At 32.3% G+C, this 27,030-nt stretch overlaps 1 protein-coding gene across 5 annotated transcripts in view; it reads left to right on the top strand.

The window, feature by feature from the left end:
* The window catches only part of LOC118186075 (DNA repair protein XRCC1-like), a 101,352-nt gene that overhangs the window by 53,561 nt on the left and 20,761 nt on the right, over positions 1-27,030 (top strand). For 4 of the 5 annotated variants that reach the window (XR_004757706.2, XM_035356081.2, XM_035356082.2 and 1 more), the window contains exons 7-10: positions 10,669-10,942; positions 14,716-14,878; positions 20,830-20,946; positions 21,875-21,987. Coding sequence is in view for 4 of the 5 variants with exons in the window: in XM_035356081.2 (XP_035211972.1) it covers positions 10,669-10,942; positions 14,716-14,878; positions 20,830-20,946; positions 21,875-21,987 (667 nt within the window). In the remaining variant the exon portion in view is untranslated. The remainder of the gene's footprint in view (positions 1-10,668; positions 10,943-14,715; positions 14,879-20,829; positions 20,947-21,874; positions 21,988-27,030) is intronic. The other variant, XM_035356080.2, reaches the window with a different exon arrangement.

The raw sequence follows: 27,030 nt of genomic DNA, 5'->3' as shown, positions 1-27,030 counted from the left end.
ACGTATATTTCTAAAAAATTCATAAAAACGCCCCTTTCGAAGGCTCACTCCTACTTTTATTTTGTAAAATTGAAAAGAATTTATATTTAATGGAATCAAAGTTTAAATAGGTCATTAAATTAATTGATGGAATTATTTGCATTTATGTATTATTTATTATTTGTATTTTCATATTTAAAAAATTGTGTTTTATTAGTGTCATCTGAGAAATAAATAACTAATTAAAAGTAGTAGGTCACATACCACATCACTAATAAGATCTTTTTATAAAAAGATTCAATTATTAATCTTAATTGTTCAGTATTAAATGTGTAGAATTTGCAAAATAAGTAAATAAATAACTATCACTTACATACTGAAAATCGAGTTGGTAGTTTTTTTGAATGAATGATTGTAAATGTCACCATATCCACAGGTTTGACGTCTATTTTTTTATATGACCAGATAAATCCGATCATGGCCTTAGAGGGTTAAATAATCAAATCATCATAATTGACAATAACTATTAAACAAGAACAAAAAATTTAGTATTACTAAGTAAAAAAATTAGTAAAAAATGCAATGAACATTATTAAACTGAATGCGTATTAAAGTTCGAATTCAAAGGATATAAAAATGAATTGATCTTAAATTGTCTTTTTGGTGTACAAACAATGCATCTATCACATGTCCACCTTTGCCTGATAGCACATCCTCAACTTATAAGGACCTTATTTTATTCTGACCAGTTATTTTTAGTTTTACTTTCCTTTCCCTCCTGATTTTATTTTCCTGCTGGAATATAAATGTTAGTTGATATAGTTTGCTAATCTAAACGTGTTTCAGAAGCAGTATTTAACCTGCGTTTCAAGAGTTCGAATAGTAGTAGTAGCTGAGTTAGTTCCGAGTTTATGCTGCAATGTTTGAATTTAGCTTTTTAAGTCAGTGTTAGACACCTTTCAGTTTATACTGATATTTCTAGGCTCAGCTTTATGTGCAGCCAATTTTGCATTAAGCTAAGAAGCCAGTCGTTAGCCATCTTAATTTAATGTGCATTTATATTCTTTATTTTCTGTTAATTTAGTTTGCCACAAGTGGTTGTAAATGTTGAGCACCAAGTGTGTGCATCTGCTTAATTTAGTTTAAATAAGAAGGTTATTTAAAACCTTCTTCTGCAGTATTTATTCCAAGACATAGTGAGTATTTATTACTTCGTCATCTACGCAGAGTCTATATTGTATGCTAAAAAAAAAGAATTCACCGACTCTACACACTCATCTCCCAAAGTAGCTTGCCTTTTGTTGTTCCCTTTATAAAAATGTCTGCCGCCCTTTTTTTTTTTTTTTTTTTTTTTAAAGATTTTGCTGAAAAGAAGGATTTAAAAAGGTAAATATTGCTCTTTCCAGTTAACCGTATGTGCTTGAGAAGCTTTACTGGTAGAGTTTGCATCTTATTAAAGTCTGTCAATCAGAAGCTTTGCTGAAAATTTAATTTAATATCTTTGCATCCTGGAAGCAAGGAACATGATTTTGTGAGAAAGTGAGGTTCACCCAACTCACTCTGTTGGTCAAGTTAATGGCCTCTTGTTTATAACATATTCATTCTATTTTATTCAGTATTGTTGTTAACTCTTCGTATATCAATAAAGCTTACTGTTATTTTCTTTAGAGGTTCTTTGATACTCTTCATCAGGCATCTGCAAAATCCTTCCAACCATCGAGAACATTCAGGGAAGAACTTCCAAGATACATTTTTACATATTATAAACTCTCAGTATTGGATCTATGATAATCCTTTTGATCCCTTGAGTATTTCACATGTGTTGCGAAGGGATTTTGTGTCATGTGAAAGATCATTTTGTAGCTTCTTCTAGATAGAGAACATTGAAGAGAGAGAGTAAAATTTTTGTTGATATCTGAGACTACTTAAATGTGGGATGTGTGCATAACTGCATATGTAAACAGAGCAATATATACTTCTTTAATGTGTCTCTTTCTGCTTCAATGGTTACTGCTTCTGTGTGAAACCTGCTCCTACCTTCCTATCCTTGTGAAAAGGAAGCTTTCAGTGACACAATATGTTTTCAATTGCTTTGTTAATTGTTGGGTGAGTTTCAATATGTCCTTACAAATAAGGCAAGTAGTACTTTCTTCACTACCTGTCTGCCTCTGATATTCAAAATTTATTCCTGATTTTGGAAAATGTTGATCCTGAGTGGAATGATTTTATGTGTTCTCTGAATATCACTAGTTCTGTAAACTTTGGCAGTATAAGATATTTTTCAAATTATTAATTCCTTTTTAATTCCTTTGTTTCAAACATCCTCTGACATATGGAATATCTATACCAAAAATATTATGCTAGACTGTAAATCTTTGAATGAGATGTTACTGGATTATTTCTCTGTAGCTATTGAATCTCAGCAAAAGTAATTATCGCTCTGCACCTGTTTTATTCAGTACTGCTCAGTTTTTTTTTTGTCTGCAATACACTTAAAAGGATCTTTCTCAGCCTGGCGAAAAACCGTCTCACCCAAGCTGTCGCTTATAGTAATTTTTATATAGTGCTGAACTTAGTAACATGTAACAGTGTTTCTCCTACTGAAACAGTCGCATGAACATAAATGCTCAAATGTTCCAAATTTTGATTGTCAGTTTGTGCTTTAAATTTTTTATAAGGCTATTATTTGAGAGCCTCTCAATCGTTATGGACAATGCCACCAATCTTTATCCTTCAGCAGTGTATATGCAAATTCACCATGAGTTAAATTATTTGCAGGGATGGTTGACCATGCGAAACCTTTGAACACCTTCGACAGGTACTTTACAATCTTGCTGCAACTAACGCTCTCCTGAATTCTAACCTAGGAAATGAACAACTTCTTTATTGGTGCTCTTATATTTTTTGATTTTATAAACAATGTACATACCTCTCTTTTCTCTTTCTCGCATCTAAAATATGCCTAGTGATGCATCACAGAAAATACAAACTTCAAGTGAATGATCTTCGCTGAGAATTTCTGAAAAGTAGTATCTCTCTATATTCAACTCATTTAATGCTGACTTTTGTGAAAGGGAGTGCAAAAAATATTTGTGACCCAAATGATTTCTAAAGTGTGAAAACGTACTATCCCATTTCATGGTACAAAAATAATGATAAAAATTAAACAAATAAACATTAGCATATTTAAATATGATTTTTTATGGCTATATTAGCAATAATAAATATTTGAAAATCAGTTTTAAGCAGTGTGCTTCTGAATATTTAGTACAGCAACTTTTGCCCCCCTTCTTTTTCCTTTTTTCCTGCAGCCCCTTCAGTGGAATACCCAGGGTGCATGTACATACAAAAGGGCCATATTCACAGTAATTCTTTTTCATTAAAAATTCATAAAAATTAAAAGTGGCATTATTTCGTTAATTTTTTATTGAAAAACGTCTTTTTGGATTGCCTTATCCTCTAATGTCTCTCTAATTGGAAGAAATGCATATTCCTATTATTAGTGCTTATCCCTATCATTCAGAGTATGTATTGTAGTGATCAATCTAGTGAATAGTTATTCACACTTGTTAAAAGCATGACATCAGGAAGTGATGGGGAACATATTAATCAAATGATCCAAATTTAACATGTAGGACCATGGTGAGCTAGCTAGGGACATACTCCTAACCATGGTGACCATCCTCCTCCGTGGTGAGCTAGCTAGGGACATACTTTGAGTCAAGCTTCAAGCCCAGCTGAGATTTCATTTGCTGAAATTGCCCTTGGTGAGCTCCTAACCATGGTGACCATCCTCCTCCGTGGTGAGCTAGCTAGGGACATACTTTGAGTCAAGCTTCAAGCCCAGCTGAGATTTCATTTGCTGAAATTGCCCTTGGGGGGATTAGAGAATGATCACTTGGGTTGCTTTAGAATTCCAGGCCCTGTTACTTCAGAAATGCTTTCACTTCTCTCAAAGAGAAAATATCACTATACTGTCTTTAGGCAGAAGGTAATGGTTAGTCTGCTTTCATTTCTTTTAGAACATTTCTTGGTAGTTTGTTGAAACAAGTACATTCATTTTATCTTTTCTTCACTCTTGGACTCCAGACTCGAAGCATTCTTAAAATATGACCATAGGCCATCTGTTTATAAAATATGACCATAGGCCATCTGTTCGTTTTCCTGGCGACATTGTAAATGCTACACAACTGGTCATCAGTATCAACTCCTGATTTAGTTGCGTTATAAAAGGTGGCTTGTTTTTTTCACGATTCATCAATTTCATCATCCTGATGCATAGTGGAGAGAATCAGAACCACCTTGTTTTCCTTAGTTACATAAGACGTTAGACTCATTCTGAAACCCAAACAATGGTGCTCTTACTTCCTGATTCTTTGTATGTGTAAACTTTGGAGGAATTTCACTCTTGTTCTTTAGATTATTTTGAAGCAAAAAATTAGCTAAATGTAATGAGATAAACCAATTGTCTTCATTTATATTGTGACCTGTTCCTGAAATCACAGAACTCATCCGTTTCAGATCCATAATTTTGTTGTTAATTCTGAATGGACCTGCTGGCTACTTGCCAGCATATATTTCTAGGTTAACAGTGTAGTACATCCTGGCATCTACTAATGTAAATAATTTTATCCTATACCTTATTTGGTTTACTAAGGATGTACTGCCTGAAGAAACATTTACCCTTAAAAGTATCTAACTTTTCGTCAACTGTACAATATTCTCTAACTGAATAAGCATTCTTACAATTTTCCACGAATGGAAAAAAAAAAAAAAACACATCACGTATAGGTGCTAAATGGTCAGTTTTATTCCTTATCTCTCGTGTGTTGCTATTGTCGAACCTCAAACAATATGAAAGGAACCTAAATTGTTTTTCAGACATTATTATATGGCATAGCTCAATACCCATTTTATCAGAAGACCATATCTCCTTGGAATTTGCATGATTGTCCTTTTTAGAAGCACAAATGTGTCATATGCCTAGAAGAGCTTTTATTTCAATTATGTCTGCAAATGAGCATCTCTTTCCCGAGAATAATTTTCCAGTACTGGGACATCTTTTTATTTGTGAACTTAAGTACATTAGATAGCATGCCATTGTCGAAAAATCATGCCCAACATTGCTCCGACTTTCGAGCATTTTTTGCGACACCTTTCACCCCTGGCAAATGAGTGACAATAATATGTTGCCAAGTGCGTATATATTTTATTTTTAGGTGGGCAAACTTTTGATCATTTTGATGATTTATTCTGGCCAAGGAAATAATTATCAGCAATATAATCATCACATTCTATCATTATAGTCTTTCTTGCTCGTAGTCTGTGTTTTCTTCTCTTGTTTCCACTTTATATTCTGTATCACTATAATCATCAAACTCATCACCTAATTCATCTTTTTTCATCAGCATATGTAGTACTATTTCTCTGTTGCGTTAATTTGCCATATTGAATTTTTTCTGAGAAGTCATCTTGAATCTAAAAGTAAAAAAATAAATAATAAGAACAATTGTTACCCATAAAAATTATAAATACCAGAAGAAATACATTCTTTTTACATTTAGAATTAAAAATATTCACAAACAATTTCTTTCACCTATCACTGAAATGGGGGGGGGGAGGAACCACTACTAGGGGCAGCTGTTGATAATATAAATTAAAAATACTAGAATATATAAATTTTAAAATACTTACCTTTAGAATCAAAAACGATCGCATGGTGTCTTCTTGACTCCAGCAGTGCATATCGGCTTATAACCTCTTCCTCTTAGCACTAATAGTGTTGTTTCGATGATTTCTACGTATTTGCGTTTAGTTGACAGAAAGGTAGACGGGAGCACACACTTGCTTGTACATCCGTTTATAAAGCAATTAAAACAGAAACATCCCTGGTGTCTGTGAGACGCCATGTGAGCAGTGCAGGATTAACAATCCATTGATTCCCTATTCGCGTGACAGTGGTTGAATGTCGACCAGTGCAACTGGCGATATCACAGAATGATAAACTACACTTTCGATAGGCAACGATCCTGCCTCTATGGAATTTTGAAACTTTCTGGTAAACATTTCTTCTTTTTATTCGAGGCATAACACGGTATTCTGAGCAAACTCCAATCTTACAAAGCACTTCCCGAATGAGAAATCCACTATGCAGTGCTTCAGGTATCATTTCTCCATCCTGCGTTGTATAAATGCACTGAAATACTAATCATTTGCATATCTCAACTTCTTTCTCCTGTCATGTGATTTTTGATATTTGTTAGATCATTCCTTCTTGGTGTTGCAATTTTAATGGCCAGCACTGTACATTATTATTTGAATACTTACAGCTAGCTGGCTTATTGTAAAGATAAAGTATATTGTAAATTTTGTATAATACTTTCCAAAGGATATGCAGGCTATTTCAAACAATCAAGCATTAAAACAATCAATAAACAAGCTTTTTGTAACTGAAAAAAAATCTATAAATACAATTGGAGAAAAATTCTGTGACCACCAAGAGAAAAATATCATAAGCATTCTTTATTATATGCCGATACATTAAAAAAGTATTTTCTGAGCTAAAGCTCGCCTAAAACTGATATTGCCAGTGCTCATCAAAGTAAAGAAAATCGAAAAAAAGTTTATTCAAAAATAAAAACATTGACCTTTCATGGGAGAAATGGATTTCCACCAAGAGGTCATTTAGATTCACGATAAATGAATATTAATGGATGATGTTGAATCTCATCAGAATGAAGGAAACTTTGCCAGCTATTTAGATTTCAAAATAGATGATCTTTTAAAAAATTGTTTAGAATCCTGTAGCAATAACACAGCATATATTTCAGCAAAAATATAAAATGAAATCATAAATATATCTGGAATAAAATTTTTTTCAAAAAGATTGTTGCAAAAGCATATTGAAAGCTTATGCAAAAGCATAAGAAAATGCTTTTTAATTGTAGTTGATAAAACTATGGGCATTTCTTATCAAGAGCAAGTATACATATATTTCTTAGTACTCCTTTAAGGTGTAGTTTCAATGCACGATTTGGCTAATACCATTATAGATAATTTTATATCGGTAAGCTTAGATATGAAATACATGACAGGTCAAAAGGCTATGCTGGTGCCATAGTTATGTCCTTTCACAGTCATTCTCTCAATCTGGCTATTTCGGATGAATGTCACATTAAAGATTTTCATATTTGCATAAGAGTGATAGAAGAATTGTATTCTTTTATGAATACTCCAAAAAAAATTCTGTTTTGGGGAGGGGGGAAGATTTTGTGTCCATCTTTACAAAGAGAATATCTGAAAATGTTTTTGTCATACTTGTTAGATAGATGCAAATCCGTTATAATTCTGGGTAATGAATGTTGTTTACTCAGGTGTGTGTTTATGGTGGAATTATTAAAATCTTTTGTTCATGTGCTAGAAATAATAGAGAATTGGTATTATAAGGAATCATCTTTTGTGCTCACTGAATAATTCCACCTTCAGGTTACTGATTTTTTTTTGTTATTACTTTATTCTGAATTCCAAAGTTATTTCATATACATTGCCATTAAGTAAAGATTTGACACTCGAAATTATAAATCAAATGGGAGCATTTCATTTGTATGACAATAATTTAAGAAAACTACAAGAAATTAATGACTGACAGTTCTGAAAAATTTTTCAGTGCAATTTATTTAGAGTCTACTTCAGTTTTAAAGCAAATAAATGAAAAAGATCATTAGAGTTAAAAAAGCAGCCATCAGCATTAATTTTTAGAAACAGCATCTGATTGCTGTTGTTTGAACTCTAATTGTTATTTAGAATGTTACTTTAGATGAAAAAGAATTTGAAATTTCTTTTCTATGATTTGCAAGCAAGTAAACATGTTATTTTAATATTATAACTGAAGGTTTAAATCAGCGTCAATTCACTGCTTTCTTAAGTGAGTTAGATAGTGAATATTCGGGTTTGTCCTACTATACCGAGGTACATTGGTTATCTTGCTCCAAGATTCTCAAACAATTCTGGGATTTGAAAGAAGAAATATGTCAGTTTTTAAAAACAAAAAATCAAGACGTAAGTTTGTTTTACGATCCAATATGGATACAAGATTTATCTTTCTTGGTTGATATAACCAAACACTTAACCGATTTAAATTTATCGTTACATGGAAAAGATCATATCATTACAAACATGTTTGACATAATTAAAGCATTCAAATGTTGACTAGTTCTTTGGGAAAAACAACTTAAAAATGAAGATTTGACGCACTTCCCGACGTGCAGCATGAACAAATCAAGTTTAGATGATACATGTTAGTATCAAAAATACTCAGAAAAAATTGCAAATTTAACAACTGAATTTGAAACGAGGTTTAATGATTTTAGTTCCCTCGAAGACAATTTTTTTTTGTTTTCTTTGATTTTCTCAATAAGTATTGACTCAGTACCTAGCCATATGCAAATGGAGGTGATCGAGATTCATTGCAACTCAAATTTGAAAGCAAAATTCGTTGAAGTGGGCGTGCCTGAATTTTACAAATATTTACCAGCCAGGTTTGAAAATACTCGAAAATTTGCATATGAAATTATTTCCATGTTTGGTAGCACTTATCGGTGCAAGCAGTTATTTTCAGTCATGAAAGGTAATAAGTCTCCTATTAGAAACCGTATTAATGATGCTCACCTTGGGTCAGCATTGAAAGTTATCACTGCAAACAAAATTTCTCCTGAAATAGGAAAGATAATAGCAGAGAAGGGATGTCAAGTATCAGGACGTAAACATTAAATTTTTCTTGTTCTTTTCTATATAAATATATATATATATATATGTTTATTATTGTATTATTTGAAATAAATCTACGTTTCTATGAATATTGATTTTTTTTTGCGGCCCGCCTAAAGTTAAACCTTGTTTGTTTGGCCCAAGTGTACCTATGAGTTTGACATCCCTGCTGTAGATTCTACCTTCAATATAGCAAGCTCATTTATGCGATATCCTTTTATATGCAAGTTCTTGATTTTCCCTTTATAAAACACCAGCAATCAGGATCCTCTTACGCGTGAGGACATCTTACGTTCATAGGAGCACAGTGGTATCTTTCAGTGTTTTGATTTAGCTTATAAGGATTGCTTTATATGGTTGAAGGTTAGCTTGATAAACTAATAATAATATCAAGCTTTCTTAGATGTGGTGTATAACTATATGCCACTATGTTCCAAGTTTACTTAGCAAATTTTTGAAACTTGAATAATATTGTATGGAAATTTTGTTTAGAAGTTATGCAGCTGTATAATATTAAAATATATGGACTTGCTGATCTGTTAATTAATTAAAATTAATTAATGCATATTTTTATATAAAATGTTTTTTTTGGGGGGGTTGCTAAATGATGTTATTTTATCATTTAAAAGGTTTCACTGTTTAAGCTATGCAAGACTGTATGCCAGTGTATGATAAAGCTGAAATCTTTCCTTATCAGCTTCTCTAAACAGATAAAGCTTTGGTTTCGTTATTTCAGGAAATGGAATTTTTTGCTTTTCATTTTGTAGTGGCTTGGTAGATATGCTTATCTTTACATATGTTTGTTTCAATATAAGAAAACATTTATTTGATATCATTGCATTTCTTTTAAAGTCTAAAACATAAGTTGGGAAAGGTAATAATGCAACACCATGCTAAACTTTTAGTATTTAAAGTAAATAATTATATTTTCAAAAAATGTTTGCCTGCTCTTGATGTGTTGAAAATTTTTTATTCTTAAAACCTTTAGAAATTGTTTAACTCTGAAAACTCATAGGATAGGGTTGGTACTCCATTTATTATTACCTATTTTCAAATTTTGAGCAGTTTTTAGAAATTATGGTTAAGAAAGTTCTTTCATTTGGATTGATAATTTATGATAAGTAAATTTTAATGGATTGTATAACGTATGTTAAATATTTAATGAGAGTAGTGAAAGCTATTATTAGAGCAGTAAAAGCTGTAAATTAAATTTAAGGCAAAAAGTGTTTTTAGAGGAAACTTAAAGTGTACATACCCTGCTTCTTTAAAGAGCGGTATCTGTTTCCTGTTTAAATTAATATAAAAATTAATACTACATTATAACACTCAAGAGATTGTGAAATGAAACAGTCATGTAATTTATATATATTTAATTCCAAATAAAACAATAACTTACATATATTATATAATTATATGCAAGTTTTAAAATATTTAAGCTTATAAAGTTTTTATGACACATATTGAAATCTGTATGTAGAAAAAAAAAATTACATGTGAATAGTAGTAGTGTTGGCTCAACACGACTAACTGTATTGAAGTGAGATGGACGATGGAAGGTAAGGAGATCATGCTTTCGACTAAGATGTAATGTTTTATCAACAAAGATATAACCTCTTAATCATTACTCGTTTTTTTTCTATTTGTAAATAGCCACTAATGTATCTCCACCAGTAGCTAAATAAAATACTTTAGTCACCTAGATATTTATTGTCAGCTTAGAAATCCCCTAGACACCGAGATCTATGTTTTACATACATAGATTTAAAAGCAGCAAAATTGTGACAGCCTTCATGTTTATGGATCTGCTTTAAAAATTAAGGACTTCTGTTTATAACTGACCTGCTTCTGTACTTAAATTTTAATTCCATATATTCTTTTCATTTTGACCGTGTGCATTAATTTTATACTTTGTGCTGTTTTTAGGATAATATTCTGAAGAGAAAACATAATGAAAGTGATAAAGATTTAGCAGGACCATCAACAAAAAAGCCACCACCCCTTTTTCAAATCAATAAGGAAAAAAGTGTTGATAAAGATATTTTAAAAACTCCAGGCTCTGTTGCTAAGAAAACATCGGTCATTCATGTGGATAAAGAAAAAGTTGGACATAAAGATATTTTTGGAAAGGAAAGCCCTAGCAACAGAAAAACAGCTACTGTAAATAGCGGACTAAATTCCAGTGGTATCCAACCAGGTAGTATGTATACTTGTTATGATTAAAAAAAAAGTTATGTTTTCAGTTTTGTTGAAAATTTTAAAAATGAATATAATTTAAGAATGAGATAGATATATTGTAAATGCTAGTAGTTTAGCAACAGAAAACAGTTACATTTTTTGAAAGAAATTAATTGTTACTATAGCATATAGTATTTTTGTAAAGTGAGAATCTAGTCATTTAAAGTGAATTTTGATTTTTATTAAGCTTTTCTATAATTGTAATCTGATTTTTGAGTATAAAAGTACGTAGCGTATTCGGAAACTAAGTACCGTTTCATTCTAGTGCCGTCGCAGCACTGTGGTAGGCGTCCCGCGCGTGCGCACTAGTCTTTCTTGTTCACTGACTTTCAATTGTCGCCATTTTGGTTGCACTATGTTGTGTTGTCAGTTTGCTGTGCACATTCAAAATGTTTAAGACAATTAGTTCTCCCGCTGACTGTGAGATTCGTGCCGTGATTAAATTTTTGAACGCGAGGAATGTTAAACCGGCCGAAATTGATCGTCAAGTGACAGAAGTTTACGGTGAGTACGCGATAAGTGATGGAATGGTGAGAAAGTGGGTAAGAATGTTTAATGCAGGTCGAACAAATGTCCACGCCTAGGCTCGGAGTGGTCGGCCTTCTTTTGTCACCGATGATTTGGTAAGGAAAGTTGATGAAGCAATTCATGAGAAAAGACGCTTCACAAGGCATTTTCGCAAATTTCACGTACTGTTTTGTTTGAAATTGTGTCTGACCGCTTGAATTATCGCAAACTGTGTTCCCGATGGGTTCCAAAAATGCTCACTGATGTTCAGAAAACAAACGACTTGGTAGTGCCCTGACATTTCTCACGCGGTACAGTGATGAGGGAGAAAACTTTTTAAACCAAATTGTGACAGGTGATGAAACTTGGGTGTGTCATTTCACACCAGAATCGAAACAACAATCGATGGAGTGGAGACACACTCATTCTCTGAAAAAAACAAAAGTTCAAAGTGACAATGTCATCACAAAAAATCATGTGCACTGTCTTCTGGGATAGGAAAGGCGTTTTGCTTACTGAATTTCTTCCCAGAGGTGAAACCATTCATGCGGCACGATATTGTGAGACTTTAACAAAACTAAGGCGTGCCATTCAAAACAAACGAAGAGGAATGCTCAGTAAAGGAATTGTGTTGCTCCATGACAATGCTCGGTCCCATACTGCTGGTGTCACTCAATCGTTAATTCGACAGTTTCATTGGGAGCAGTTCGATCACCCGCCGTACAGCCCGGACTTGGCGCCGTCCGACTATCACTTGTTCCTGCACATGAAGCGCGAGCTTGGTCTCAAGCGCTTTTTATCTGACGATGACACGAAAAATGCTGTGGAGTCGTGGTTATCGAAACTGGCGGGAAGTTTCTTTGACGATGGTATACAAAAACTGGTCACCCGCTATGACAAGTGTTTTATCATTGGCGGCAACTATGTTGAAAAATAGTTTAAAACATGTATTTTCATGTAAAAATAAAATTGGATTCGAAAAAATTGTTTTACTATTTTTCTTTTTTCAAAACGGTACTTAATTTCCGAATACGCCTCGTATATTCAAGTCAAATAATAGATACACATATGACAATATAAATACCTTTAGTGAAGGTATTACAATATAATACCTTCCTAAAATTATTAGAGCTTTATATTACCATGTATTTGTCATCCATGTGATTTGGAAAGTACTGATGTTGTCAAAAACATAATATCCTTAATTTATTTTTCCTTCAAGGACACATTTTCTCTAGTATAATAAAAAACAGCACCCTCATATTAAGCATTAATAACCAGTGCAGATGAGGATCTTTGGTGTTATATGCATATGTAAAATGCTTATTAATATTTAAGTACAGTATTTGTTTTTATGTATAATAGTAATATTGTAATACTCAGTTTGATAGTAGACTGGTACCAGTATTACTAAAATGCATTACTGGATTACAAATGTGTTAGGCCTACCAATGGCTCAAATTCTGATCACTGGTACTTTGTACTAGTTTCAGTTCCCAGAAACTAGGTTGATTATGAATTTTTTTATGCATAAAGTGAATATTTATTTAGGCACAAAACTTTCCTCACAGTTTCTCTTCCTTAGACAAATAGCCTTTGCATGTTTATACACAGTTACGAGGCTTGTTTCCACAGTTTTAGGAATTTAGGCATATTTTTTTTCCATCACTTTTCATCAGTATTACAGTACAGTTTTGCAACATAATCCCCATTTAATTGAGTACTTTTATCCCAATAAAAAAACTCATTTTTAAAAGCATTTCTCAAAGATCTTTTTCAGTGTGTCCTCAATGTGCGTTTTTATCGGATGTGTTTAGTTCTCAAATAAATTGAATACCCTGTAAAGGTTTTTCCAAATGGGAAAACAGAATATTTCTTGTAGATGATCTGAAGTTTTCACATACTCTTTTCATAAAAAGAAAATGATTTCTCTTTGCATCTTCCATGGTTGCAAAAACAATATTGTATCAGTCAGCCAACTGAATTGGGCTAAGCAATATTCCATGGGATGGCAGCCAAAACATAGTATTGATTATAAGTTCTGGGAATTGAACTAGAGCTCAGCTCAATTCCTAGAATTTAAAAACATCCTATATGTACACAAACACATTGGAAATAATAAGTGCATATTTTATGATTTACATTCTAAACAAAGATAAAATTTTGCATCATTTTATATATTCAGTAAAAATTTATTCATGCAAAATTTTGTAACATAATGTTTAAAATTATTTGAACAGTGTGCCTGTAATTGGTTTATTCTTATTGTTTCTATCTAAAAAGATTATTTTTTTGGTGCTCACTTAAAATTCAGATTTACCAGTATTTTAGATTCAGATTTTCTAGTCTTTCTTTTTCTGTCTGTGTTACGTTTGACATTTCATGTTAGTTTCTCGTAATTTATATTACACTGAACTGTCTAAAATTATTACTTTTTTAAGTTTTATATGTATAAGTCTTCTATTATTAGAATATATCCAAAATATCGGGCCATTCTGATATAAAAAAATAATGAACTAATTCCTCTGAATTAACCTTTTGACTGTTGTGAGAAAAAGCAATTCTTTATTTCCAAAGATGTGTGATAGCTGTTTGTTATAAATAGGAATCTTTCAACTTGACGACAGGTGATGCTAGTAATTAAACATGCGTTTATGCTAGGGGTGGCCAAAGTGCGGCTCGCGAGCCTCATACGGAAATTTGTGCGGCTCGTGCATATAAAATGTATGTATGAAATATGGTAAACTAAAACTTCTCAGTGTCCGAAAAGAAGTAATTAATTAGTTTAGACTTTTTCTACAAAGTTTTTCAGAGATTTATTTCTATTTAAAACCTCCTCCACTACTTCTGTAATGATGTAGATATGAACTTATGGCTTTTAAAAAATCTAGATGCGGCTCTCAAACATTCCTGAATTCAAACGTGCGGCTCTTACTGACATGATGTTTGGCCAACCCTGGTATATGAATTGCATGTAGGTAATTGTTAATAGTTAAATTTGTGACTTGAATGTAACAGTAGAAATTTTTGGCTTTGTAATCATATTTAAAAACACGCACACTATGACTAGTGTTGTTAGTGGAAAATTAAAGGTGGTATAATTTCTTTTTAAAAATATTTATTATATATACAATCAATAATCTATTTTATTTCTAAGCTGTATTAATTTTTTGCTTTAAAATGTGTTATTTGTTTTCCTATTTATTTATTTATTTTTGGTTTTTGCAGTTCAGAAAATGGATAAAAAAAAGCCTTTTAACCAAATTATGAACAAAGTAGTTTTTGTTTTGAGTGGATTTGTCAATCCTTTAAGGAGCGAGCTGAGAGATAAAGCTTTGGAAATGGGAGCTAAATATAGAGGAGATTGGAACAGTTCATGCACACATCTTGTGTAAGAATTTATTTTGATTTGTATTTAAAACTCAGAATGTACTAACTTGAAAATTTATTAATTTTTGTATTTAAAAAAAGTTACTAATTATACAAGGTCTGGTCAATGTCAAGGAAGTTGAAAAGTATTAGAGTAGTTATTTCCTGAAGCTTTACGACTTTCTGTTTTTACACTACTAACATGGTGGTAAAAATTCCTCGCACAATTTTATCTTCATGCATGTTAATTAAAACCATTAGCGAGTTTGAAACTCAAGGGGAACAAAGAAGCAAATTCTAAACTACTCAATGCAAGATTCCAGTGAAAATATTAATTATTGTTGAAATGAGATACAAATGATTAAAGGCAAATACTTAGATAAAAATTTATCTAATTTATGTACAATTTTGTGATGTATAATTAACTGCTATGAAGTAGTTCATACCTTTGGTTTGGTCTGTAAATAATATATTGCAGGAGTGGCTAAACTTCATGTCTAAGAGCTGCATTTTGGAATTCAGTAAACTTCAAGAGTCATAGCTAAATGTCATGAGACCATATTTTACACCATTTTAAAAGTCATAAAACAGGTTACATAGTTAAACAAATGTCTTGTAACCTTGTATAAAGAGAAAAAAAAAAAAAAAAAAAAAAAAAAAAAAGAAATTAAATACTTTCTTTTGGATATTGAGTAATTTTAGCTCACTTACTCTATTTCAGTTATATATTTTATGCATAAGAGCACACCACTTGCCTTCAAGAACTGCGGCATGGCCACACCTGTTACATTGTTTCAGTTTATTGGTGAACTCCTGTATTCTTGCTCACATTTTGTATATCAGATTTTTGCATCTTTCAATCATATATAAATGTGTTAAATGGAGCTGTCCTCATATGCATCCAGTGGGGAAAGGAAATGAAAGCGGTTACCCATTTGTTAATTCAAATTGTTTTTCTAGGAAAGTTCAATGCCTATTCTTTAAATTAAAAAGATTAAAGTACCTTTTTATATATATTGATGACTAATTAAAACCTAATTCAGATTAAAGCCTTTGAAATTCAGGAATTCAAGGGCCATTTTTAAAATTTAGGAAAGTTCAAGAGCCACATTTTGACTTTCCATAAGCAGCAAGTCCATATTTATATCATTATTAAAGTAGAGAAAATGCATTTCTTGCATATAAACACATTAAAATCGAATTTGTTTATGTAGCTTGGATTGGCTAGTACATGGCATTTCAGACTAAGAATTGTGACTCCTCCTGTGAGTTTTATATTTCAGAACTGTAATTAGACATGAGAATATTCATGTTTTAATCTGAATTTTGGAATGTTATGTGCTCCTTAATTTATTTAAATGTTGTTAAAAGTTTCAAAAAAATTCACTTTTTTAAATCAATTTAGTTTTTCTTGCATATCACTACTTTATTTTTTAATAAATCGCATAAAATCTACAGAATGTAAATTCTCATAAGTTTTGACTCGTATACTTAATGTTGTAATAGTAATCATGAAAAGTTATGTCTAATTAAAAGGGATTATATAGCGCAATGTCCGAGATCAGACCTATCTGGACTTCGGCAATTCCAGATTAAGAATATTTTTGGGTATTAGACTGTCAATTTAAATCTAGTAAGATGACATATAGAGATTATAAAATTAATAACATGAAATAATGAGGCATTTATGACCTTAAGGGAATCAAAATTTAGAAAACAAAAGCCCAATATTTATTTGTTTGTTTTATTAGAAATTTTTTTCAATATCAGTTGTTTAAGTTATTTTGTTTTTTGTGCTAATACTTTCTCCTTAGTTCTATTGATAGACTTAATTTCTTTTGTTCAGTTACAAAGTTCCATTTTTAAAATTTTGTAATTGCTGTTACGAAAATTCCCACTAAATTATCATTCGAAATTTTTTCATTCTCAGCAGTCTCTCTGTTATTATCTTCACTATCAATGATAATACAGTACAAAGTCTGTAATCAGGACTCGTCGGGATTTCGGCGATTCCAGATTAGGGATTTTTTCGGATTATAGATCGGCAATTTAATTCTGGTAAGATGGCATGTAGAAATTATGCAATTAAAAATACGAAACTGTAATTTATGAAATAAAGAGCAATTATGATCTAAAGAGTATCAATATTTACAAAAAAAAAAAAAAAAAAAAAAAAAGCTTAATATTTATTTGTTTACTTTAGTAAACAGTTCTATCAATGTAAGTTGTTTAAGTTGCTTCGTTTTTTGTGCTAATACTTTCTCTTTAATTCTATAAACAGACATAATTTCTTGTTCAGTTACAAAGTTCCACTGTTCAAGTCCTGTAATTGTTGTGTCGAGAATACCGACTAACTTGTCAATCAAAATTTTTTCGTTTTCGATAATGTTCTGTGTTACTTTCTTCACTATTGGAAGCACGCATGGGTAAACACTTTACTGGCTTTATGCGCATCAAACGCGCATGCGTAAACACATTGTGCGCATGGGTAAGTTTGTGGCTTTGAGGTCTGGATTATAGATCATTCCGGATAATGAATGTCCGGATTAAAGACTTTGTACTGTATTTTTTGGCTTTAGAACCATGCTATAGATTTTGCTGTCCATTAGCTGACTGATGTTAGGGCATTTTCATCGCAAAGAAAAAATTTCTTTATGGCATCTTTATTTATTACCACTTCTCCACCACATTTCTTTGCAAATTTTGTTAATTGAAAAACTCCTTATTTTGCAATATTTGAATACTTTCAAATTTGTGGCCATCATTGTTAACATCGGCTGTCATCTTCTATAGACTGTTGGCAAAGTATGATGAGATTCTTGACTAAAAACATATTGTTTTGCTTCTGTCATATGCTGAGGAAGTTAAGCCTGAATTGTATTAGTTCTTATACATATGCCTATCTCTCGTACATACTTAAGGCTTATCCGAGTCTTGAATAAATATATTCCCAAATATACCTAAGGCATATTCAGGGCTGGTGTTAGACATTTTGTGGCCCAGTACAGTATCTACTTGTTCTAAATTCTAAAAATTTTGCTTCCCATTGCCTTTCCTCTTGATTTAGTTGCTCAGTGCTTCTCTAAATTCTAAAAATTTTACCTTTCATAAATTCTGCCCCCTCTGCCCCCAGTGCAGCTACATCAGCTCTAAGAGCTGCTTATCTGAATAACAAATCAATTATTCTCAGTTCAAACAGCACTAAATGTAATCTTTTGGCCCATGAGTATCATTTTTAAAATCTATGTTTTTGCATACAGTAAGAAATTTCTGTTCAGTTTCTTATGATCAACACAGTCAAAGCTTTGCAGCACAGCTAGCTGAAGTTCTGTAATTATCCCTCAGTGTAATGTCAACGTGAAACGTTACCATGCTGTTTGGTATTTAGTTACTAACTACTAAAAAAAGATTATTTAGACATCATTGCAGGAGTCATTTCTCAAGCTGCCATGTGTTTATTATGAAAACAAAAGATAATAAAGATTTGCCAGATTAGTATCAGGGATATAAATTATGCATTAGGTGTAAAGTGAATGATGTACCAATCTATAATGTTTTGGTTTGAGATGTATGCCAAACAGAAAGGCATTCACAGAGCCAAATTATTGATCACACATGTTTATGCTGTATATGGTTTCTTCAATGGAGGTATTTTATGAAGTCCTGGAGTGAAATTAAGAATTGGTACTCTCTATGTATTTTATTATGGAAAAACACAAAATTTTTTTAGTGTTCAGCATACAAATATATATATATATATATATATAAATAAATAAAACTGCTGTTATTCTGGATTATATATCATTCCAAATATTGTAATTTTGGACTTTGTACTTTATTTGTGAAAAAAAAATATTAAACCCTGAATTAAAATTAAAAAGGAGAAGAAAGCAAATTTTTGTAGAAACAGTGTATGCAAGAATGATAGCTGTCAACAAAATCCTGGTTTGATCATCATCATGACAATGTGGGAAAGTACATGATAGCAAAATTTAATGGCAGAAAATCTTACACATTATCTTAATATTACTAAAGATTAAAAAAAAATAATTTATTTACTTAATATTTGAATATTTGAGGTTGTATGTCTCATAGATCTTCTGTTGTAAATTATATTTTATTGTTATTAATTCTTAGATGTGAGCTCTTTCCTAATATTATTATTTTAAAGCAAAAGTAAGTATTTCCTGCTGTGCATTTGCAAAAGACTTGTATTAATACTTCTTTCAGTTTACGAAAGTCATCAAAGAGTTTTTTTTTTTTTTGCTTTTACAAAACAAAACAAAACAAAACAAAACAAAACAAAAACAAAAAAATTCATATTTGTTTTATTCAGTGCATAAAGAAATAGATGGTTTTAGTCATAAGAAAGCAGGGACATATAAGTCAGTTTCAAAAAGAAGTTCTATTATCTAGGAAAATTGAAACAGTCTAAGCAATCATGTATAATCTCTTATTGTAGGCTTTTTATGGATGCAAAGCAGATGATAGAGATTTATTTTTGACACTGGAGTAGGAATGCGGGTACAAGTAGAAATGAGCTGAGTATCAGGCCACAGCACGCAATGAATTGGAAGTTGATCTGTCAGCACTATCCTTATCTTCAGGGCAGATGTTTTTATTTTATTTGGCTTATAATTCCTTACTAAATGTAGTATTTCATCTCGATGTACTCCGTCTTTGATATGATTTAAATCAAATTCCTCGTCATTATAATTTGCTTCCGATAGTGAAGAAAGTGACACAGAGGTTATTGAAAACGAAAAAATTTCGATTGACAAATTAGTCGGTATTCTCGACACAGCAAATTATAGGACTTGAACAGCGGAACTTTGTAACTGAACAAGAAATTATGTCTGTTTATAGAATTAAAGAAAAGTATTATCACATAAAACGAAGCAACTTAAACAACTTACATTGAAAGAAATGTTTAATAAAGTGAACAAATAAATATTAAGCTTTTTTTTGTAAATTTTGATACCCTTTAGATCATAATTGTTCTTTATTTCATAAATTACAGTTTCATATTTTTAATTTTATAATTTCTGCATGCCATCTTACCAGATTTAAACTGATGATCTATAATCCGGAATTGCCGAAGTCCCGACAAGTCCGGATTAACGACTTTTGACTGTACTTACCGGGCAGCTGAGCAAGAATATATAAAAACGTGATGTAGTGACATCATAAATATAAATAACTCTCTTCTTTGTCCTGCAGTTGCTTCTAACTAATCCGTGGCAATTCAGCGTATGATCATCATAGACACTTCCTGAAATCTTCCATTGTACTCATTGTCTTCCCACTTTTAGAAAGTGAAAATTCACTATGTGTATTACTTCAGTTTATTTTAAGGTTTTTATTGCCTGAAGGGACAAGACATTGAGCATTTGTAGTGCACCCAAAATTTGTTTCCTATCAAACGGGCAAGCTGCATAAAGTTTTCCATGTTTGTCTGTAAAGCATATGGGCCTACCAGCGGCTGAGTGGTAAAAGTCATTGAGCACTGAGAGTTCAACCTGGGTTGAATTCCAAGTGAATAGGTTTGCTGCATGTGTGTTTCTGTGATTTCCCCATGTGTATATATATAGGATATTTTATGCGAAACGTTGCTCTGTCATCAAAGCTTTACTTTTTCTCTTAAACTTGGAGGCTTGCAGATTACTTTATTGAACTATAGTAAATTTAATTCTCACAAAATGAACTGTTTGAATGGGTTTTTACTTTCCGCTATGCATTTTTTGTGGTTTTCTCTTCAACATGGTATTTTAGCCTAAATCCCATAAAAAGTCTTCTGTGCACTTTAATTTATTAAATAATCCAGTCCAAAGTCTGCTACAGTGGAAACCAGTGGGCAGTCTGTACATATTTAATCTAAACATATAATTTCTTTGTCAATTTTTAAAAATCTTTGTTAAAATACTAATTTAATCTTGACAATAAATAATAAAGTATATATTATAACTTTTCTAGATGTGCATTCCTAAATACACCTAAATATGTCCAAGTCCAGAGTGCAGGTGGAAAAATTGTAACCAAGAACTGGATATTAGATTGCTACAAGAAAAAAACTCTCTTACCCTGGAAAAAGTGAGTACAGCCATCAATCAACTAAACTGCAACATTTCTACAAATTGCTTTTTGAATTGTTTAAAAATGTCTTATAGGTGAAAGGAGTTCTTATTTTTCCTTTGACTTTTTTGGTTTTTCTAATGAAATTACGACTTGCCAGGAACTGACTGTAGATGAAGAATGCAAACAGAGATGATTATAACCAATGATTTTATTGACATGTAATTTTTATTTTCCCGCTAAAGCAAATTTTTGTGTGGTAGTAGCTTTTAGGGAATTTGAGAATATCATTTGCTAGAATCATCCCAAATTTGTAAAACCATCCCAGATTTGTGTATTTGCCATCTCCCAAATAGAACTTTCTTTTTTATTTAAATTAATTTAACACGTTTAATATACTTCATTACAGTCAAATTATTAAAGCCAGTTTGCCATACTTTACCAGTTACAATAATGAAATATTTCCCCTTCCATTATTAATTGTTTTTCCAGTCTTCGGGACATTGAAAATATTTACTTCATTTTACTGTTAAAAATGCTTTATATTTAACATATTATATACATAGGTGCTATTTATTGTTTCAAGGTTTTACAGATTTAAAAATTATTGTCAACATTTTTTTATTGTTTTTTCCCTTCTGCTCTGTTTTTTCAGAATATCAACGTGATAGTTCGATTTAATAAACTGTTTATTATAAATTTACAAGAAATCACTTTTAAATGCTTTTGTATCATTACAATAATTGTGAAATTTTGTTCTCTCATCTTTTTCCCCCCCCCCCCCCCCACTAATTTTAGTAAAGAAAGATTAGTGCATTTTGAGTGATAAATGAGTGCTGCCTACTTTAATGCACTCACAATGTACTTACAAAACTTTAATAAGCAAGTTCTTTTGGCTAATATATATTTTAATTGTTCAATATGTATTATTTGTTTTCTTTTACAGGTATAAACTTGGAGGTGATGAGGAAGAAAGCTCTGATGTTACATCAGAAAGTGAAGAAGAACCAGCGGTTATTGTTAGGAAGACCGCTAAACCTGAAATTTCAAAACAAAATGGTAATTTTTTTTAGTTGTAGAATAATTTGGCAGTTATGAAATTATGAGCCTTTTTTTTTAATAAAAAATGAAAATTTTAAGTGCTCTGATTATGCAATTTTTATGTTGATTCTAGTCTAAGTGTACCTGCATGCTTTTGATTAAAAATGTGTTTTATTAAACATCTCCCAAATATGCATTTTAAATTCAATTTTGAGAAATACGCATCTTTAAACTAATAAATGTTGGTTATACATTTATAAACATGTATAAATTTAATACTATTAAATTAAGAACTATTTTGCAAGTGTAATAATTTTTGTAGTATTTAATCTATTCCACAAATGTAATAGTTTTTGTGATTATTCTTAAAAATTTTATATCTAATCCCTTGTAGTTAGATCATTTATAATTAATTGTTTATTCATGTATAAATTATATGATCATTATCTCTACATGTAATAAAGAGTCTGCTTGTGTGTATGTCTTTCTTTTGTGCTGCGCGTAAGCTATTATACCCAGGGCTATGAAATTTGGTATATAGGTGCATCTAGACAAGCGCCAGTGCACCTTGAAGTGATTTTTTTCAAAATTCGAATAAGATTTTTTTATTTTATCTTTTTTGATGAAATTGCACCATTTTGAATAGTTTCATTTTTTTAGAAATGTGGTTTTGGCGACAGTTTTTCATTTAATGCTTTGTATGCGATACTGCTGACTGTTGAAAATATCAGATAAAATACTGCTTATTTTCTTTGGATTTTTGGACATGCAACATACACATCGCAATCTTCTTATTCTGATGTGCATGTGTCTCGCAAGACATAACAGAAAGAAGTTCATTTTTTTCCTTTTCTCTTTATTAGCTAATGGCAAAGAGGTTTGCATATTTTGAATTATGTCATCCACAAAGCACAATTTTAATTGGTTATTGCTTTCTGATGATAGTTTCATTCTTTTAGAAATGTGGCTTTAGCAACAGTTTTTCATTCATTACTTTGGATTTTGGACTGCTGACTGTTTTCTCTTGAAAATATGTGATTAAAATATTACTCATTATACTTTCCTTTTCACAATTTTTATTTTTTTGTATTTCTTTCGTTTTATTTATTGCTTATAAGATATTGAAAAGTTTTGCATGATTTTTTTTCTAGGAAACAAAGTTCTTAACTTCCTTTATACCATTTGAATTCTTCAGATTTTGCAATGGGTAGTTGGTTAATTTATTTATTGGATATAGCTTATTTCATTGTAATTTTTTGTGTTATGTTTTAATTGTATATGATTTTAGTTATACGAGAAGTTTTGCATGATTTTTTTTTAGGAAACAAATTTCTACCATTTGAATTTCTACCAAATTATACCATTTAAATTCTTAAGATTCATTAGATTTTGCAATGGGAAGTTGGTTAATTTATTTATTAGGATAATTAATATTTGTATTAAGGGATATTGCTTATTTCATTGTAATTTTGTTATATGTAATAATGTTTTTTTTAAAATTTTTTTTTTTTTTTTTTTAAATGAAGTTGCTCTGCAGAGTAAAACTGTGCAGTTTTTAAATGTAATGCTTGGTGTTCCCCTTAGGCATTTTTTTGGTACATTTAAAAGCCAGACAAAGGCTGGCCACATAGTGTCTAGTTATAAATAAAATGGTCATAATTATGTGGTATAAATTATACAAGCCTTCATTTGGGTATGTTCTTTCATATTGAGAGTTGCAGTTTTAATCCTTTGCTCTTTGACTTTTGGCTTGCTTCTAAGCACAGATAAAGTTAGCATTGTATGCAAAGTGTACCTTTTGAGCACACCAGCAATATTTTAGAGTAAATAATCCAGGTATTGTGATTTTTAGTTAAATTTCATGTTAATAATTTCACGACTGACTGTTGAGGATTTAAGCATTTTGTTGTAAGGAATTAAGACACTTATCTTGTACGTACATGGGGGTTTAGTACTTTTTACATCTAATCAGCAATTGGAAGATTTGTGATTTAATTCTTGGGGAAGCATAGTTACTTTTTTATTCTTCCTGTCTCACAAATGTAATAGTTTCTGCACTCTGATCATAAAATATAAGATAACACATTCACCACAATGAGAATTACAGTAGAGGACAAATTGTTTTATGATAATGTTTTTGATGAATATGAAAAATGTGTGCAAAGTAATTCTTTTGAATAATAAATTGTGACTCTGATAATAATTCCTTGTCCCTTCCTCAGAAGAAAAATTAAAAAGTATCTGCATTGCAATGAATCCTGTGACAGCCAGAAAACATTAAAAGATTAGTAAATATAGGGAGCACATTGCAAGGAAAAATTAAAGGAACAACTATGAAAAGGGGCTTTATGTTGATTCTGTCAAGTCCAGTGAAAGGAAGTCAAGATCAGTATTATTATGCAGTTTAATGGGATTCACCTTTGTTTTGAAGAAATATGCAACTTCTTTTGGCAAGTTTGAAAGGAGGAGTTGTTTCAAATTATGTGTTCAAGATTTGTACAAGTAATTTGATAAAATTTTCACAGGGTGGAGCATGTCAAAAGGCATTTGATGAATTGTGAGAAATGGCATGCTATTGAGAGAATAGAAACAGGGCAGCCATGTAAAGACCTAAAAGTAGCCAAAACTCTCATGTCAAGAATCTAGAAACAGTTTGAAGGCACTGGTGATGTATGCAGATAACCAGATCATGGTTGAAAACTGGCCACAACAAATTCTCGGAATTGTTATTTGGCAATGATTGCTAAAAGAAACAAACGTCTGTCACCAGCCCATCTGGATAGCCACTTGGCTATCCAGATATACTGCAAGTGATAGGCTGCATAAAGGAGGGTTGTGTGCAAGTTGACCCAAGATTTGTGTCTCACTAATTCGGGCTGCTAAATTTGTGTGGTTGTAGTGGTGCGGAGATCATCATGAGTACGGCAGACTGGAGCTGAGTTCTCTTTACTGGCAAGTCTTGTTTTTATTTGGAAAGTGATTCCAGACATGTTTCAATCTATTGAGGAACTACTGCATATGCAATAAGTCTGAAAATATTTATGAAAGGTGGCATCAGTACAAAAGTGGTGGAATCATAGTGTGGGTGGACATCATTTTGAATTGTTTGAGTAACCTACACACTATACCAGTAATGAATAATATGAATGTTGGAAGATACATTGATAAGGTTTTTGATCATTATGCAAGTTTGTTAATGGTAAGGGTGCATGGTGGTAAGGGTGCAACCGATAATAACTTCCTCCTTATGAATGATAATGCTTGACCCTATTGCACTACATTAAAGATTGGTTATATTGAGGAAAAAAGAATCCAGAGGATGGAGTGGCCTTCGTATGTTCCAGATTTAATTCTAATAGAATGTGTTGAATATAATAGAACACTGAATGCCTCTGTGAGATTTTCATCATGAGATGGGTTCTTGACGTATTAATATGTACATGCCATGATGTGGGCATTTCTGTAAATCATGGGTACCTTATGTAGGACATTATTTTACTTATAATATGAACAAATAATATAATGCAAACAAGCAGATATAATTCATATAAAGCTAATAACATAATGTTTCTTTTTCCTTGCCGCATGACATACACAAGCCTTCTTCGTGGCAGCTCCTTCTTGTCTATTCTGACTTGGTGTCGTGTGGCAGTGAGGCAGGCATACGTGCCAGTTACATTGGTGTGCAAAAATTAAAGACGACGATTTTTTCAATATAACTTTGTACAAAAGCTTTCCAAATCAACACATTTAATACCGTAAGATCCCCAATACGTAAGGACATGAGTAATGCAAGCAACACTTACTAAAAGAGAAATCAGAGGGATAAAAAGAAGCTTTATTGAAAAAGTAGCGTGGAGCACAATGCGACTGAAGGCCGAAACATCCCTGTGATGGGTGTCCAGCAAGAAACATCCGGTCTTTAATAGGGGATATGATCTCCCCTGACTGCTAGGCAGGTTTCACAGCGTCTGCCCATGCTGAGAATGAGGGTGTCAATGAGTTGTTGAGGCATTGCTGCCCATTCGTCTTGCAGCGCCAATCGAAGCTCCGGAATCGTTACTGGTGGTAAGGTACGAGCTGCCAAGCGTCTGCCTAGAAAATCCCATACATGCTCGATGGGATTGAGATCTGGAGATCGTGCCGGCCAATTTATACGTTCAATATCCTCACTCTCTAAGATCTGTTCGGCAGCTACTGAGCGATGACATGGTGCATTGTCGTCCATGAAAAGGAACTGCGGACCCATAGCGCCTCTAAAAAGACGCTCATATGGAAGAAAAATCTCGTTACAATAACGGGTCCCGTTGACTGAACCTGCGTCGAAGATGTGAAGGTCTATACGACTACCAAGCATGATGCCTCCCCAAACGAGAACATCGCCACTTCCATACCTGTCCCTTTCAATGATGTTCGAGGGATGATTGCGGCTTCAGACTGAATCTGCTCTCATCTGTAAAGAGTACTTGTCCCCATTCATTGTCTCTCCAATTCCAGTGTTCCCGGCACCACAGAGAATGCCTTCTCCGATGGGCAGGCGTTAGAGGTACACACCGTACAGGGCGTCGTGCAAACAGACCACCACCATGCAGTCTTCTGGCCACGGTAAAACGCGATATCGGTCGTCCAGTCGCCTGTGTCGTGTTTCTAGCGATTTCTCCCGCTGTCTGCCGCCTGTTTCTTCTGGCCTGTAAGGCAATATACCAGTCATCTGCGGGTGTGGTTCCTCGTGGACAACCACTACTAAACCCCCGGATAGCTGTTCCTGTAGTTTGAAATTGTCTCCAAAGTCGTGAAACAATGCTGTGAGCAATTCCGAACCCTGCAGCCACACTTGTCACACTGCGGCCTTCCTCCAACTTCCCAGTGATTCGACCTCGGGTAAAAGCATCCAGATGTCGTCTAACAGATTGATTATTCGCCATTTCTCGCTGAGCCATGTGATTTTAATTGATTTGATTGGTGTGATTTTAACTGCTATACGGCGTGCAATCTCTTTGCCAGAAATACTGATCTTACACCGACAACATGCTTTATACTACTCAGACACTCCCCCATTAC

The sequence above is a fragment of the Stegodyphus dumicola genome, chromosome 1 (assembly GCF_044657685.1).
Source record: "Stegodyphus dumicola isolate Sdum_Otavi_A_Nest chromosome 1, ASM4465768v1".
Taxonomy (NCBI): Eukaryota; Metazoa; Arthropoda; class Arachnida; order Araneae; family Eresidae; genus Stegodyphus; species Stegodyphus dumicola.
Note: the sequence above shows the minus strand (reverse complement) of the source record. Positions and strands in the feature narration are given on the sequence as shown.